We start from the raw sequence: 17224 nt of genomic DNA, 5'->3' as shown, positions 1-17224 counted from the left end.
AAGTAGGCCATTTTTATTAAATATCAAAACAAATAAGTCTGAAAAAAGAAATTAACTCAGTGTGAAAAAAGGCGAACGGTGAAAAAGTTAATATTTTCAAAGATAAAAAGGACAAAAAACATATCAATGTAAGTGTGACTTTTTAATATTAAAAATACATATTTATATATTTTTCCTTTAAATTACTTTCCAAGATTAATTTACAAAAGATGCAGCAACGATTTATTTTGTCGAGGAGTTCCGATTTAAAACAGCGTTCTCTTAACTTCTTGAACCAATTGCGCACACAAAATCTGCTGTGCGACGTTACCCTGGTAGTTAACGATATAGAAATACCAGCTCATAAAGTAATCTTGGCATCGTGCAGTCCTTACTTCTATACCACGTTTACAGAGTCACAACAAGATTGAATTATCCTAGAGCGCGTCGATGGTCATGCTGTTAAACTGCTTATCGAATACCTGTACGCATCAACGTTAGAAATCAATAAGGAAAATGCCGTACACCTGTTAACCGCAGCCTATCTTTTGGAATTAACCGATGTTCGAGACGCCTGCTGTGACTATTTACAAACTCATTTGAATGCCAGCAATTGTTTGAGTATACGAGACGCAGCCGATATGCACGGCTGTGTCAACTTGTTTAATTACACCGACACCTATATAAAGAAGCATTTCAACGAAGTCATAGGATTTGATGAATTTTTAAATTTGACACATGAAAAAGTAATCGGTTTAATAAGTGATGACGATATATCGGTTTCCAGCGAAGAAAAGGTTTATGAATGCGTCATAAACTGGTTACGTTATGATAAACCACAACGCCGACAGCATACCGCCGATTTAATGCAACATGTGCGCTTGCCGCTTCTAGCAAAACAATATATAACTCAGAAGGTGTATAACGAGCCTTTGTTAAAGCGCAGTATGAAATGTAAAGATTTAATTATGGAAGCATTTTATTATCATCTGGCACCTTCTGAAATTACCACGGTGCGTACAATACCTCGCAAACATGTGGATTTGCCAAAGATACTTTTAGTAATAGGAGGTAGTCCGCTACAAGCAATCCGTTCGGTTGAGTGCTATGATTTGCAGGAAGAAAAGTGGCATCTGGCTGCCGACATGCCCTTTAGAAGAAATAAAGCCAGCTTTGCGGTATTAGGTAAAAAGGTGTATGCTATAGGTGGAATTAGTCGTCGATCACATCTGCGGTGTGTGAAGGTTTACGATCCCGCGACAAATCGATGGTCTTCCAGCAGCAATATGTTGACAAAACGATCTTCCTTCGGTGTTGCGGTACTTAATGGTTGCATTTATGCTGTGGGCGGTTCTGAACTTACTACAGACCTTAACTCGGCTGAAATCTTTGATCCGAGAAATGGCCATTGGCGTCAGATAGCACCAATGTCTACCCGACGTCGTGCAGTGGGCGTGGGAGTAGTTAATGGTTTACTCTACGCTGTCGGCGGTGTCGACAGAAATACATGTGAATATCTCTCCTTAGTCGAACGCTACAATCCCGGAACTAACAGGTGGGGCGCTGTAGCAAATATGTCGGCACGTCGCTGCGGCGCTGGTATAGGTGTACTCCATAACATACTTTACGCTGTAGGTGGCTACGATGGTGAAATAGTGTGCAAATCTGCAGAGGCATACAATGCTGAAAGCAATGAATGGCATCCAGTAGCTGATATGTCATTATGCCGTAAAAACGCTGGCGTGGTAGCTCAGGATGGCCTACTCTACGTAGTGGGAGGATATGACGGTCAGTCGTATTTATCATCAGTCGAGGTGTATGCTCCCGAAACTAATTCTTGGCGCACACTGACCGATGGCATGACAATTGAACGCAGTTATGCCGGTGCTTGGATAGTAGACAAACTAGATCGCTGGTTTTGATGAAATTTTGTACAGCGACGTGTTTTTGATCAAGGACGGACGCTCGACACTCGAATAACTACGTTAAGGGAAGTGGTGTAGTGTATTTAATGCCAGGCCGTAATTTACTATAATGTCTTAATTTCATATTTCGTTTACTTATTTACTTACTTTTCTTGCTCTTCTTTGCATTACTTTGTTAAACATATTATACCGCCGATATCACAAATATACCAATATATATATATAAGTGCAACCAACGAGAAGCCTAACTCGATACGAATGCAATCGATTATCGTTAACCCGAAAAGCGTTGTGGTGTCAATTTTGTCCTTCGTAATTATATATAATCTCTCGATAGCGAGAACCGTAAGTAGAACCTCGACTAATATTTAAAAGTAAGCATAAGTTTAACTAAATTCGAAGAAAGATGGGACATTTTACTCCACTAAAATCCTAAAGGAGGCTATAAAAGCGTTAATAGGACATGACGGCCAATAAATTTTATGAATTAAATGGAAACGAAAATGAATGAATGCCGCGCATATTGAGTAAATTGGTTATTCTCGAATAGAAAAGCGAATTATTTCTTTAACAAAATATAGTTAGTCAGCATAAAAAAAAATGTATATAAAAAAAAATATGTGATCTGTCAAAAGTCTCATAAAATTTAATTCAATTAAACGCAAAAAGGAATGTAGTGTGAAACCGACAAAATCAAATACTGTACCGCAATAGTTGAACACGTGCATAGAAAATAAACAATATGACCGAGATTCCCTGGCATCAATCAACTTCTGGAATATAATAAATGAAAAAAAACATATTTAATGGATAAGAGAGTGGTGTGATACAAAGAAAAATAGAAACGTGATAAATGAACGTTGATTAAATTAGTTAAACCCGCACATATGAAAAGGGAATTTGGCACCTAACGTCAACATCAAAAGAGATGAGAGTATATTGGTTTTGCTACTCCATATGTAACATGCAGTGTTACTTGCTAAGGCCATAATAATTCGTGATTCGAACAACTCGTTTCGATTTGTTCGTAAAAATCTCGTAATTTAAAATTCGAAATCCTTGGCTCGAGCATTCAAAGCAAAAAGTAAAGAAAAGCACACAACTTCAACTTGCGAGGCCATCGCAAAAATTATTATAAAACTAGAGATAAGTACATTAGATGGTAGGGTGTATCAAAGATTCGATTCGACACTGATTTGCAATTTATTTATTTTTTCTTCTTTGCAACGCACCCTTTTTTTTTTGTTTTTTTTTTTTAATTATTGGCAAGCAAAGCCTAATAACATACCACCACTACCAACACTTGGCTCATGCATTCATATATATAAGATAATATATATAATATTTCATTATTTACTTTGAACATCTGGTAGGTAATATATTTTTTTTAATTAATTATGAAATTATGTTAATAAATTATTGAAAAAAAAAGAAGTGTTTTTCATGAGTTAAATACGGCGAAGGAATTGATAAAATTTTCTGAATCAATAAAAAGCATTAGTCATTTTCAATTTACAATTATGCTAAAAGAGAAGCAAAGGGTGGTAAAAAGCGAGGAGAACTTTGCCGTAATAATTTCTGTTTCATTTATTCGACATCTTACGAAGTGCGTACCCGGTCTTCGACACTTTGACACAGTAACACTTTTAGAAGTATAATAATATGGATTTTACTCATCCGTTTTATATAAAATGCATACGCATTTACTTTTCTTTATGCAAGCATTTTGCAGGTATTATATTGCAGCAAGGATATATATGTATATCCTTATATATGAATATATATACAATTTAACTGTAAATTGAGGCGGAATTTTATTGTACAATATAAAACTCTGCGGCAATAGCAACAACAATAACTGCAAACTTATGGGAACGTTATATATGCATATGCAACCTTTTAATGCGCTGCGTTGCCAATTTTCGCTGACAGTGGTATTGGTGTTAAAATAACAATATTTTTGCTAGCATAGAGTGATTATTTTTTATTTTTTTATTTTTTATTTTCTTCTTCTTCTTGTTTTATCGTTAACCACCGAAAGTAGATAAGTCAAATAATTCACCATTTATTCATGTGACTATGTGTTTTACACATGTATGCAAATGGTTAGGTTATAATAGCAACAATAGTAACAATAAGGAGATAAATTCAGAAGAGCAGATGGTTTTCCTTTTTTGTTCTTCTTTTTACGAATGTTGCCATAAATTTTTTCAATGATTTGAAAGTCATTGAACTTTGTACACTTTATGCATTCAAGTTGACGCAAAATCAAAGAAATGAATCATAACATAAGTAAGTAGATTTTTTTCCTTAGTTAACTTCTTTTTACTTTCTTTCACATCACAGCAGAGAGTTGCGCAAATGATTTAAGCCTTTGAAAATGATTTCAGTATTCATTTGTTGTTCACCTTATTAGTATTAAATGATTGTTGGTTTTTTTTTTTTAAATTTATTTATTTAAAATTAGAAATGTAATAACCGCGCAATGTCTACAAAAATATTTATATAGCATGAGTGACTGTCTGTCGTCCTTATCGTTCTTTAAATTTTGAAAAAACATAATAGTTAAGAGGATCATCGTCATCAGTATTAACATCGTCAGTATTTGCAAAAATTCAAATCTTTTTGATCGATGCCAATTGAGATTAAGTTCTTCTCGTTCTCAATGTAACTTATCTGAAACTTTGATTACACCGAAGACCTTTAGTGCCCAAATATATTAGTATCTAGAATAATAGAATAGAATTAATTGCCAAAAGCTACAGTAAGTCATAAGAAAGTGATAAGTTTTTCAACAGCATCTCTCTCTCTCTCTCTCTCTCTCTTTCTCTAAATAATATTCAAACTCTTAAACAAGTCAAATATATATTTTCGTCTTAAGTTTATTAATTTTTATCATAATTATGTTCGCTTTTATCATATTTTCTTCTCTCTTTTACACATTCACACAATTTATACATTCGAAGGGCTTCTAATAATTCTTTGTTATTTATTTGTTTTCTCCCCCTTAATATTAGAATATCGTGTCGCCTATTTAAAGTTCCACCACGTAACGACTACTGTTTGTTGAACTTATTGAATAGTAGCTATTTTCTATAAAAGAGAGAAATAAATGAAAAAAGTTGCATAAGTTATTATTAAATGTATAAATGACAATCGATAATTTCTTTCTTTTTTTTTTTTTGTTTTTTTTGTTTTTTTATTACCTTCATCGCTATCAAATGAGTAAAAGCGTTCATCGTCACGTGTCATGGAACGTCGACTACGTCGTGTTTGCAGTAAGTCTGGCTCCTTACGTACTGACAATGGCGTAGCTTCGGTAGAACTGACTAAACTGGAAGGATAAGTTATAGGTGAACCATATTCCGAATTGGGCCCGCTTAAGTTGGAATTAATATCCGGATTACTGGCTATCGAAATTTGTGGTATTGATATATGTTTTTCCAAATGTGTTGGATGATTTTCCGTTTTTATGCGATCAGAAGCGATTTTACGCATGCGTGGTAATATCTGCACTTCTTCTATATTGTGATTTAATAAATCTGGCGAATCAATGGAGAGCGATTTAGTCATTTTAATTGGTTGATTAGTTGGCGTTACGTCGCGCTCAGATTCATCAAAATTGCGTTGGGATAGCGGTTTTTCTTCAATTTCGTCGTCACTATTTTCGCTAGAGTCAGGATGAATTATCGGTCTTCTTGGTATGATACGTGGCCTCTGTTTACTTTCGCTTGTTGGCTGTTCGAAACGCGATATAAGTTTATTAACTTTGCCTTTATCTTTGGGATTCACTTGTTCGTTGTAGGTTAGACGCAAAGATGAAGTCTTAACCAAAGGTTTACTTGTTCTTGGTACGGACGCAACAGGTTCGGGAGGTTTTGGTGCTGGTGTTTCGCATGGTTTCATTTTCGTTGGTCTATTGGGCGGTATTGGCGGTTTTATTTGTGGTAATGTTGGCGGCGGTGGCGGCGGTGGTGGTGGTGGTGGCGATGACGACGATGATGTTGACGATGGAGGTGGTGATGGTGATGGTGATGATGGTGTCGATGTCGAACTAGGTAAACAATCTTTTTTAACAGCAGTTTGGATTATTCTGATTGAAGGTTGGCGCTGCGGCAAAGGGGGTGGAGGAGGAGACATTGATGGTGGTCGAGACGGTGTTACGGATAGCGGATGATTATGCATTTCGCCGTCACTGTTGCTTCTTTCGTATAAGTCTGGTTCATTAATTTTAAGTTCAATATCTTCTAACTCTCTGATGCACAGATCGTTCGCTGTGTTTTTCTCACAACTGAGTTCTTGTGATCTAATAATCCGGTCAGCTTCCTTAATATTTTTATCTCGTTTGTTTATTACCAAAATTTTGGTAACTCTTGACGAATTGTCATCATCGGCAGCATCTAATTCTTCACTGCTATCGTGTTCAAAAGAATCTATATTTCTTTCGCGTCGTGATATAATTTCTTGCTTTCTTTCTTGCTCATGTTTAATTTCAATAACTGGTGTATTTTTCAGTTCATCATCGAAATCTTCGAAAGCATTTAGTGCTCCTCCTCTTCTTGCATTTGCCTCAAATATGTCGATACTTTTAGTTTTGTAGATTTTATTGTTGTCTTCATGCGACGATTTAACTCTCCAAGCTTCTTCCTGGTCTTCTGGTGCGCTTAATTCTATTACCGAAGCCTTTCGGTAATTTTTCTTATTCAATTTCTGATTAATCCATAAATCGCTATCAGAATTTGAGTCTATTGATTGACTACTCAATTTCTCCCGAATGTTGCTAACATTGAACTCCTTGGGGGTGTTACGTTGCGACGGTGGCGTCATCTCTAAGAAACTTGAAATGATATCCTTATTGGGTATCCAGTTTGAGTTGGCGGAGGTCGCAGATTTTGATTCGATTTTGGTTGGCGGACTCGGAGGGTCTGGTGGTAATTCGGTTATAATGGGAGTCGGTGTATGTGTTCTAGATCGTGTCACTGCTATTATTAGAGTTGATTCAAAAGTATCTGAATTATCTTGATGTATAAGTACTCTCGGATAATCGGCAGCAATATCCTCCTCGTCTTCCAAATCCAATGAAGAAGTGATAATTGGCTTAGTAGTCCAAGCTACAGTAGCACTTTGAGCAGCAATCTGTTCTTGACCTTCTGCGATTTCTCGCAGATACTCCTCCTTGGCATCGTAATTTTCGCTAACTTCGCTAAAACGTCTTCGAGGAACAACAGCTTTGCTTGTATTATCCTCAATTTCAAGTGACTCTTCTTCCGCTTCGTCTTCGTCCCTTTTATTCTCATTAGATTTGTCCGATTTCTTGTCAGCTTTACTAGGGGATCTATGGAAGTAGCGTTTTGTTTCGGTCAATTTTTTCTTGGTAATATGAGGCATTTGACTGGCTATAACAACACCTTTCTCCAATTGAAGTTTAGCACGGGCAGCGAAACTCTCTTTGTAAGTTTCGCCACCTTCTTCATCGTCATCGGGATCGTCGTTACCAGTGGGCTGTTTACGGGCACGAATATGTTTAAGTTTTTCCAATAATGAATCTCCATGCTTGCTTTCTCGTTGTGGCGACGGTTCTTCATCTGTCTGACCAACATCGACAGACGGTTTCTTTTTAAGGCTTTTCTTAAGATCTTGAAATTTGGTGGCTATAGTCGATTTAATATGAGTGGGTTGCTCCTCCTCCTTATCGTTTTCTGTTGTTCCGTTATCTACATTGTCTACAGAGCGGAAACGTTTCAAACGTTCAGTAAACTGTCGAGTTTTACTTAACTTTGTTTTATTACTCTCATCGTTGTCTTCATTCTCGTTTGCGTCGCTGGCAACTGCATTATTATTATTATTATTGTTACTTGATGTCGGTAATTTAATAGATTTTTGTAAGCGTTTAAAGTTCTCTTTAATGGCTGATAAAGGCTTCTCTGCATTTGGCGTTTTGCCTGCTTGCCCTTCTTCTTCGTCTTCTTTATTTAAATCCTCTGCTTTATCTAAATTCTCTCGCGAAGCCTTATATTTCGATAAGCGGGTTTCCATACGTTCTTTAAAGCCTTTAGGTTTTTGTTTGTCTTCGTTTTTAGGGTCGGTTGCTGCAGGGCTTTCTTCATTCACTTTACTTGACTTTTCTGCGCCTTTCTTTACTGTTGATATATTTGATAACTCTGGCTCCTCATTGAGATCGTGCAGTTCGATTTCCTCATCGGACATGCTAAGAGCTGGGCTACGAACTCTGGCAAATCTGGTCGCTGCAATACCTGGTCTGCGCTTAGGTGGAGTTAATTCCATACCACTTTCGTCACCGCTTTGCTCACTGACACTTTTTATCGGCTTCTTTCTTTTAATGTGAGGCTGTAAATCAGGCGAGCCTTCGTCGGGGCTTTCCTCGAATGAATCTTCCGCTCCCTCCCGGGCTGTTTGAAATTTAATTTCATAATTATTAGCTATTTTACGATCATCTTCTGCCTCTTCAATTACTTCGCGCTCGCGATCTTCTTCGTACCGATCTACATAATAGCCAATTTCAATATTGTCCCTACGGACCACAGTTTTCTTAACGAAGAGATGCTTCAATTTGAATTCAGAGAAATCGTGATAACCTTTTTGCAGTTTTTCGGTAAAAGATAATTTCGGTGGTTGCGGTGATTCCGAGGACGGTTCAGGTGTGCGAGCGGGCACTTTTAATGGGCTAATTGTTTTGCGATGATGATGTCGTTCAGATTTTTGACTCAACGGTGTTGGATAATCGTCTATGCTGCCTGCTCGCCGATAAGTATTGCGTTGGTAATCATCTTCCATGCTTCCACCGCTGGTCGTTTGATTCATAAGAGATGAAATTGTCGAAATACGCGTAGGAGTATGATTTACAAAGCCTGACGGCGGTATAGGCGGGGCCTCTCTAATTGAGGAAACACTTTTCTTGGAACTGCTACGTTGAACATCCTCTCTAGAACTGCGAAAAATTTTTCTCGACTTTAATTTCGCCATCGATTTTGGTAATTTAATTTTAGATAATGCTGCTGGCATAGCAGGCAGTGGTGGAATTACCGCTGAAATAGCAAAATTCAATTAATCCCTATTTCAAGGTCTCGCTGTTCAATTGAAAAAGAGAAACTCGTACAACGTGACCTTTTAGAAAATATTGATTTTTTTTTTTCTTTTTGGTTACATTTTACCTCGTATACTGTCCATATTCACGTTCGGACATATATTACGAAAATCCATATTTCTGCTTACATCAAAAGCTTCAATTGTTTTCACATATCACCGTAAGCCGTTAAGGATCTCCGATTTAGTTTGTGTTGTCCTTTATTTTGTCGACGCAAATGTTTACAAATTAATAATATATTTAAAATAATTAACAATATTAGTATTATACCAATACTATTGCTGCCGTTCTGAAACGTATCTGAGAACATTTCAGCTTGTTTTGGAAAGTGTTGCTATAGTGCAACCCTTTCCAGTTGGATTTTCTTTTGTTTTCAGTTACTAATTCAATTAACATATGTTTATTACCTATCTCTCGCTGGTGCTGTTTTTCTCTCTATCTTTCTCTCTCTGCCTCTTATCGAGAGTGCGATTCTTTTATAAAAAAAAAATATATCTTACATTTATTTATTTATTTTCGTATTCCCCTTTACCCATTTTCTCTTTTATTTCTCATTAGTATGTAAATTAACTTTGTTTAGTTTTTTCATTGAGCATATGATGTGCGTTTTCTTCAAGCTTTTTCTTTTATGCATTAGATGTGAAGGAATTTTAAATAATTCAGTAGCGTTTGTGGTTTATTTCAAGAGAGGGATTATTAATTCGCATTTTCATAATTGTAGCTGCTTGCGATTAATATGAGATCGAAACGAAATCTTATCATGAATCGAAAGATTCGTAAGGCACTCTGCATATTATACATGCCGAGTTCGTTTAGCCACGTTCGTTGCTTTCGCTGTACTGTTGCCAAAAAAAAAAAAAAAGTTTAAGTTAAAAAGTAAATCGTGAAATATTCCTGCGCCATCACCCATTGATATATTTTATTATAGATTTATAAGAGATAAAAGTCGGTGGATGTATTTATCAAGTCTGTCTGGTGTAAAAGTGATTTCTAACTGGTTCCCCAGAACGATTGCATCATTCCCTCTATGACTGTGTAGCGTTGAGAAAGTTATCCCACCCCAATGTGCAAATGTTTTTGCAAAGTTGTCGGAATAAGTCGCGGTCCGTCAAATGCGTGGAATTAAGCGTTACGTTTCACGCTACTGGATCGCATGTTGGTAACGATGGACACTTTACAAGCTATCCAAAGCTTAAATCATCGGAACGCCAACTAAGCGGACCATTAATAACAGCAGTCAACTTCAGTATCCATGGCTACCCATTTAGTTGTGCTACCACCAAAAAAACAAAAAACAACAACTTGATCGCATATATCCCTTTTCTATTGCCTTCAAGAGTTTTCTTCTTATGATGTTGAATTTTTCATCATTCAAACGACAGCCAATGTGTTGATCATCTCAGTTAGATTTAGTTAGCTTCAGTTTCGCAAACAACGTAAGTCGAATTATTTTAATTTCTCTTTGCTTTACCTTTTTGAGTTGTTACCCATTATTACCCCATTGTTATTCGCTTTCAACGCCACTGCCTGTCAAGTAATATAAAAGCGGCTTACACACACACACACACACACACGCACACACACAAGCATACACATACACATACACAACATACACACAACCTGGCCAGTGTCTTTTAGATTTTAATAAAGCAAGCCTTTGTATTATATTACAGCACCTTACGCTAGAGTGAAAAGTGAAATCAATGTTTACCTGAGAATTAGTTTATTGGAACATTATAGAAGCTAGAAAACGTGTTTTTCTTCTTCTCCTTCTATATCACGTTGTATGTGCAATACAGATGATTAATTTTGAAATTACTTAAAAATAAAAATAAAAATAAATAAATAAATAAAATAGAGTAAAACATATTACTAAACAATTTATCTTTCTTTCTTTCTTTGCTTTCTTTGCAGATACGTTTCTATCCCATTGCAGATATATCTCATCTTGTCAATGCTTGTGCTACAAGTTCATAAAAGGGAAATAAATATATATAAATAAATAAAAAAAAAAAAAAAAAAAAAAAAACAAAAAAAAGAAAACCAAAGATTTTAATTATAAGTTATATGAAATCCTTCCCCAAAAATAAGACTCGAAAAGTCACATTCCATTAATCCGTGGACAGTGTGTACTTGTGTGTATGAAAGAGAAGATTTTATATTAAAAAGGATTCACATTTACACAGGCATATACGTCTACACTCAAACCATTCGAAAATGGGGCGGCAGTCGTCTAGCACGTTGGCCGTCATCATCATGCTGGTTGCCATATTGGGCACTATCACAGCGATGAGTAAGTATATAACGTCAGATTTGTTTTTGAAATAAATTTTAATCGATGCACGTCACGTTCATAACGACACAAAACTGCATATATATATATATATATGTATGATATATGATATAAATTTACAACAACTGAAAGATTAGTAACATGTTAGTTAATACACTTCCATCAATATTTCTTCAATTTGTCGATTCAATGTAACGAAGAATAATGACACACTTTATCTTCTTCTCATACTATAGTACAATTTTTCTAAAGTTTTTTTTTTTTAAATTAAAAAAGAAAGTTTCAATCTTTCAGTAAAAAACTTTTGCATTAAACTTCATCTTTAGCATTTGACGTTTGCTTCATTTTTTTCCTAATTTTCGTGCTCGTCATCATGAACGTGGTTTTCATGGTTCAACCTTTTCGGCTAATGTAATGTAATTAAATTTTCTGTTTGTATTTGTATACATACAGTTGTTTACAAAAGTCTGCAGACTTTCAAGTATATTTTACTTTCCTTCACACCGTTACGTCACTTGTCGCACAGGAATAACAGTATGCAACATTTAGAAGGACTTCAAATAGCTTCAACTATTAGGGGTACAAATAAGTTACCGTCAAAAAGTTGCTATCAAAAATTAGGAGAGTATTGTGAAAGAACGGTAAATGACGTTTTATTCAAAGTATTCTCGTCCATCCATCATTACCCATAACTTTTATTGCATTTCTTTATCCTCGATATATTTTGTAAATGCATTTACAAAGTGTGGATTTAAGATCATATGCTCGCTTCTATTGAAAACTTTACCACACGTGAGATTTGAATCCGCGACCATTGAGCGTTGCCTGCTCGGGTACTCATGCGGATCTAGTCCTTACTTCTTGCTCGTGTGCTGGCAGCAATCGGAGGACACTTTGGAAGAAGTCTTTGTCTCTTGAGGTTATCCATGAATAATTGATGCAATGTTTTGTATCTTCAGGCATAATCGGAAGGAGCGATCTCTGGTGAAAATGGCGGATGGGATAGGACTGCCAAATTAAGTGTTTCCCTATAAGTTTTGTTCCGCGGCGCAACATGCGGACGGGCGTTACCGTATAGGAGAAAAAGTTTGTCTTGTCTGGAATAATAATAGGCGAATTGTGCTCGGTAGAGAGCTCCAAGCAAAAATTTTGATTTTCTCTTGCTTGGGTAATAACCCAAGTGGATCCATTTTTTATAACTATTGACTGTAGGATAAAAAACACACTTTCTGTTATGCCTGGCAAACAGTATTTCATGTGTGCAAAATCGTCGTTGCACGTCTCTTGGCTTCAGTTCACATCAGCACCCAATTTCCTTCTTTTCGAATCATTCCTAACGATTTTAACCAAATGTGAAAATGTTTGTTGAGTCACTTATAATCTAAATGCAAGTTTTTTTGAGCTTTTGCCGAGTTTTTTTTCAATAATACTTCGGATTCCGTGTATTCGCACACTTTCGGCATTCCACTGCGTTCTTAGTCTTCTACGTCAAACCAAAATGTTGAAACCACTCAGACCAACTGCTCTCTGTTTAAGCACCACCATATGCTGTTATAAGCAATCAATGGATCTCAGCTGGAAATTTCTTCGAATTGCAGAAGTAAAACAAAAAAAGTTCCCACGAATGACGTGTATTCGGTTATTCACTTCAAGGTAGTGTTGTCACCAGATGATCAAGTTTATGGTAATACATTTTACATCTGGCAATTTCAACCGAACCTGCTGATGGGACCACTTTTTTTCAAAAGACGGAAATTATTTTTATTTTATGTATTTTTTTTTTTTTTTTTCAATTTTTCCCGACTTACTTTATATATATTTTATATATTTCGATGTAAATAATGAACCGTCAAATTGCTTAAGGGATAACATCACTATAGCAGCTTAAATTCAAGGAGAATTAAGATTTCTCAAAAATATCTGTTAATATATTAGAGAAGCTGGTGGTCAAAAAGGCAAGACCACAAGAATTTCTTAGCAAACATTCATTTGACATTTGAGTTTTTGATCCGTCTCTTCTAAGGTTTAATGTATCTATTCAACCAATGAAGAAAATTTTTTCTTTTTTTTTGCAAAGGTATAGTGATGTTACTCCTTAACGCTTTAAAATGCCTGCGTTTTTAACCTCTCATATACTTTGACGAAAAAAACTTTCTTATAGTCTGGAAGCAATTTATTGTAGGGCATTACAGCAATTTTTTTGTGCTTATATTGCTAAGCTGCTTGATATTCTTCTTCTTTTGTTATTCAGCTAATCAACAACCGAAGATTCACTGTTATTTTGTTCTCTTCAAAAAATCGATTAGAGTATTGAGGAAAAAAAAAAAAAATTGATCTTGTAAAAGACAAGCATATCATCAAGATTTAGATAAAAGGTGTTTGCATGGATTCTGATTAGCGACATCTATTGATGAAAAGGATAAAGTAACACGAACTATAAGCGTTTGAGTTTGATGATTTGACCTTTCTCTACATAAAATAATACTCTTTCAATTACTGTTATTGAATTGTTATTCTATGCATACAGAAGCTAATCATGGAACGCATAAAATTGCATTTTTGATATTCATTATTTTTGTTGTTTGATTTAAAGAAATCTGGTGCCGAGTACCATCAACCACTCCTAGAAATGATTCCATTATATCCCAATTGACGAGTTTAGTTTCGAGTTTAGTTAAAAGCGCTGATCTTGATGTCAATGACAAAGAACGGCTTGCAAGACAAAAATGCCCAAAGAGCTTTCGAAAAGCTTAACAGTTGGTAAACCAATCGTTTCTACATGTTTACATGCAATAGAAAAGTTCCAAAAGGAGGGCACATAGCAACCACACAAATTGGATGAAAATTCAATTTCGACCCGTTCCATTATCACGGTTTCATTGCTTGCCAGGCAGAAAAGTAGGATTTTCTGTGGGGAAAAGTGCAAAAGCACTACTACGACAATCCCAACCACAAAAGGTCGTGGCTTAGTCGAGGGGGGCTATCCACATTGACACCGAAGCGGAATGTTCACGGACATAAAGTTTTGCTGTGCATATAATGGGATAAGTAAGGTGCAGTGTGCTGTGCATATAATGGGATAAGTAAGGTGCAGTGTGCTACGAGCTTCTAAAACTGAATGAAATTGTTACTGCGGATGTCTATCGACGTCAACTGAGCAAATTTAACGGTGTATTGTTGCAAAAAAGACCAGCAATAGTGGTTGACTGACGCAGAGTTATTCACTTATATGGCAAAACTCGGTCACATGTTGCAAGATTTGTCAAGGATACACGGTTGCAACTCGAATGGGAAGCTCTGCGACGTCCAGCATATTCACCAGATATAGCGCCTTTTAATCAAGGTACCGCATGCCAGAAATGCTGAAGAAGTGAGAAAATGGGTCGATGATTGATTCATTGCCAAACCAATATCGATAATTATTCGATACGATATCGCCATGTTTCCATGGCGATAAATGGGGAAAAGTTGTAGAAAATAACGGAAAATATTTGCATTACTCTATATTCTATCATGTTTTCTCAATAAACGGCTTTTTCCAAGTGGGAAAAGTGATCAAAATACATGCAAACGCTTAGTATATAACTGTTCCATTAGTTAATAATTTCTCTTTAAAAAAAAAAAAAAAAAAAAAAAAACTCATAAAGCTGTCATGTATTTCGTCATATTACTCTTATTTCATGTTCTCCTCTAATACAAATACACTTAATATCTAACTATTGAAGCAATAAGAACAAGATTTTGACTACAGGTGAACTATTAGATATTAAATCATTATATAAAACGAAATTCCTATCAATGATATATTCTTGCTTTTTTATGATTTCGAAGAACGAGTAAGCGTGCAGACATTTTCAAGCCACTATGTTTACATAACAAGGATTCCATTACCTGCCCTATGTCGTAAACGGAAACATTCAAACACTTGTGTCTCTACATTTATTGACTTTATGCTTTCGGGCTTAAAATAAGCAAAAAAAAAAAAAAAAAAAACATAACACTGTCTACTGAATAGAAAAGCAAACTTCGATTGGGTTGACATTCTCGCAATAATTGTGGTTAAAAAATTGGCTTAATACCGGTAGACCAATGATCGTTTTTTCTTTCATTTATTTATTTTATAAATTTTTTCGTTTTTTTTTTTTCTTCTTCTTCTTGAAAATTTCACAAAACCCAAATGAATGACTTTGACAAATTGTCGTTGCTTTTATCAGACTGTAGCCAATTTACGTTTTATTTTATTTTTTATTTATTTATTTTTTTTTTTTTCATCTATTTGTTAGTGCTCTACACTCTCTCCTTTCTAACCTTGACTAATCCATAGATTACAAAGTTGTTTACACAACTCTAATATAGGTATGTGTAGATTGTTATGCTTTTACTTTTCAACGTGCAACAATATTAATAGAGTTTCTCGTTGCTTATATCCTATGCGCTGCTGCTGCCTATAAATGTAGTTGAGCAACATGGTTTTCAAATTGGATTGGATTCATACTCATGATATCTACTAAATATGCATGCATGTTTGTATGTGGATGCATGCATGTGCATGTGCATTGCGCTGCCAGGGCAGAGTTAGCAAACCAGTCATCTCATGCCAAACAACCAGGCATTCATCCTCTTCATGTCGTTATCTCTTGCATAGACCAATACAAGCGATGTACGATGCTAGCATGTGTTTACATTGATTTTGTTAACGTTATCTTTAACGTTGTTGCAACATATTGTTTGTGTATCTCGCACCAAACATGTGTTTCCATGTATTGCCAGACTATACACTTTAGCAAATTAGTCTATTGTTCATGCATACTATTCATGCACACATCACTCCTTAATCTAATGAAAACGGACAGCGGTCTGAGCATTCATATCAAATAAATCAAACAAAGTTTCCATTATTTTTCGTAAATTCATAAATTTAAGATATATTGAGATATGATTCCAATTCCAAATTGTTCACATTTTCAACTTGTCGTCCGTCATTCGATCATTTCATATATTTTCTTTGGATCAAAAGAATAAACTCGAAGACTAAAAGTCGAACGTGTATTAGCTAATAAGATTATCACGTCTTTTTCTTTTCGCTTCTTAGATAGATTAGGTGATTAGTTTAGCAGCCTTAATTAAGTTACAAATTTTATTGACATTAAGTTCAAAAGGCATTTTCAAGCTGTCCGTAGCGTTAGATGCTCCGAAAATTAATCTTCGAATATTAGAAAGATTTTGACAGAGTATATGTTTAATCGTAAGATATTTTCCACAATCGTAGAATTCTTACGGTTCCATACCGTTGATGCGTTGCAATAGTATGCCCAAGTCGGTCTCTTCAAAATGTTTTCATTTTGATTTTCCTAACGTTGATTGAATACCGAGAGTGAATACAACTTTTGAGGGTCAAACTTTTGCATTGCGTCGGTGCAACCGCTGCGGATCAATCCAGGCCAATATGACTTGGAACCCAAAAAATTCTTGTTTTGTCTCTGTACGCGGCGATGACATTTCCTAATTTGTTAATGCTGTTTCAGTTGATATTGCAGGTAGGATACAAGTAGGTTTTATGCCCGACAAAGTATTTGTGGTGATAAGCCTTTCAAATTACGCTTTGTATCTTGAAGAATTGCTCCAGGTACAGTTGTAAATCATTGACACACTTTCGTGTAGAGAGCGATAAATTTGCACTTGCCCTGTGACATCCACTACTGCGTACAGGTCAGCTCAATTGGAAACGTTTACATTTTTCAAGCCCCCGACATGTTAATCCCACAGTTTAGGTAAATGTCTGTTTCTTTTGCAACATCTATGCGGATGTTAATTGCGAATTAGTATCTATGGTTTCTTTTGGCAGTAAGGGCCGGTTTAACATCTTCTTCAACAGTTCGGTATAATTATGTCTTTTAACTCGTACACTCTCTTTTCTAATGG

At 35.6% G+C, this 17224-nt stretch overlaps 3 protein-coding genes across 6 annotated transcripts in view; 2 read left to right on the top strand and 1 right to left on the bottom strand.

The window, feature by feature from the left end:
• LOC119645258 (neuroglian) overlaps window positions 1-17224 on the top strand; it is a 138382-nt gene that overhangs the window by 38982 nt on the left and 82176 nt on the right. For all 4 annotated transcript variants that reach the window (XM_038045380.1, XM_038045372.1, XM_038045388.1 and 1 more), the window contains one exon: window positions 10924-11302. In XM_038045380.1, the coding sequence (XP_037901308.1) occupies window positions 11227-11302 (76 nt within the window). In that variant the 5' untranslated portion in view covers window positions 10924-11226. The remainder of the gene's footprint in view (window positions 1-10923; window positions 11303-17224) is intronic.
• On the top strand, window positions 161-3082 carry LOC119645282 (ring canal kelch protein-like). Its single transcript, XM_038045409.1, is given in 1 exon segment — window positions 161-3082. A coding segment is annotated over 1 exon segment (1692 nt). The 5' UTR covers window positions 161-209; the 3' UTR covers window positions 1902-3082.
• Window positions 4795-9359, bottom strand: LOC119645250 (actin cytoskeleton-regulatory complex protein PAN1). Its single transcript, XM_038045360.1, has 4 exons — window positions 9280-9359; window positions 9077-9207; window positions 5111-8950; window positions 4795-4997 (listed from the first exon to the last, which is right to left on the bottom strand). Exons 2-4 carry the CDS (start codon window positions 9123-9125, stop codon window positions 4939-4941), a joined length of 3948 nt encoding a protein of 1315 aa, XP_037901288.1. The 5' UTR covers window positions 9126-9207; window positions 9280-9359; the 3' UTR covers window positions 4795-4938.

This window comes from Glossina fuscipes, unplaced genomic scaffold, assembly GCF_014805625.2.
Source record: "Glossina fuscipes isolate IAEA_lab_2018 unplaced genomic scaffold, Yale_Gfus_2 0, whole genome shotgun sequence".
NCBI lineage: Eukaryota > Metazoa > Arthropoda > Insecta > Diptera > Glossinidae > Glossina > Glossina fuscipes.
This window is presented reverse-complemented; position numbering and strand designations above follow the sequence as displayed.

Excerpts from the sequence above, each read along its gene's own strand:
- LOC119645250 (XM_038045360.1), bottom strand. The coding sequence starts at position 9,125 with ATGGATTTTCGTAATATATGTCCGAACGTGAATATGGACAGTATACGA. Across the intron at positions 8,951-9,076 it reads GAATATGGACAGTATACGAG|CGGTAATTCCACCACTGCCT; the intron begins GTAAAATGTAAC and ends TTGCTATTTCAG. Across the intron at positions 4,998-5,110 it reads CTCATTTGATAGCGATGAAG|AAAATAGCTACTATTCAATA; the intron begins GTAATAAAAAAA and ends TCTCTTTTATAG.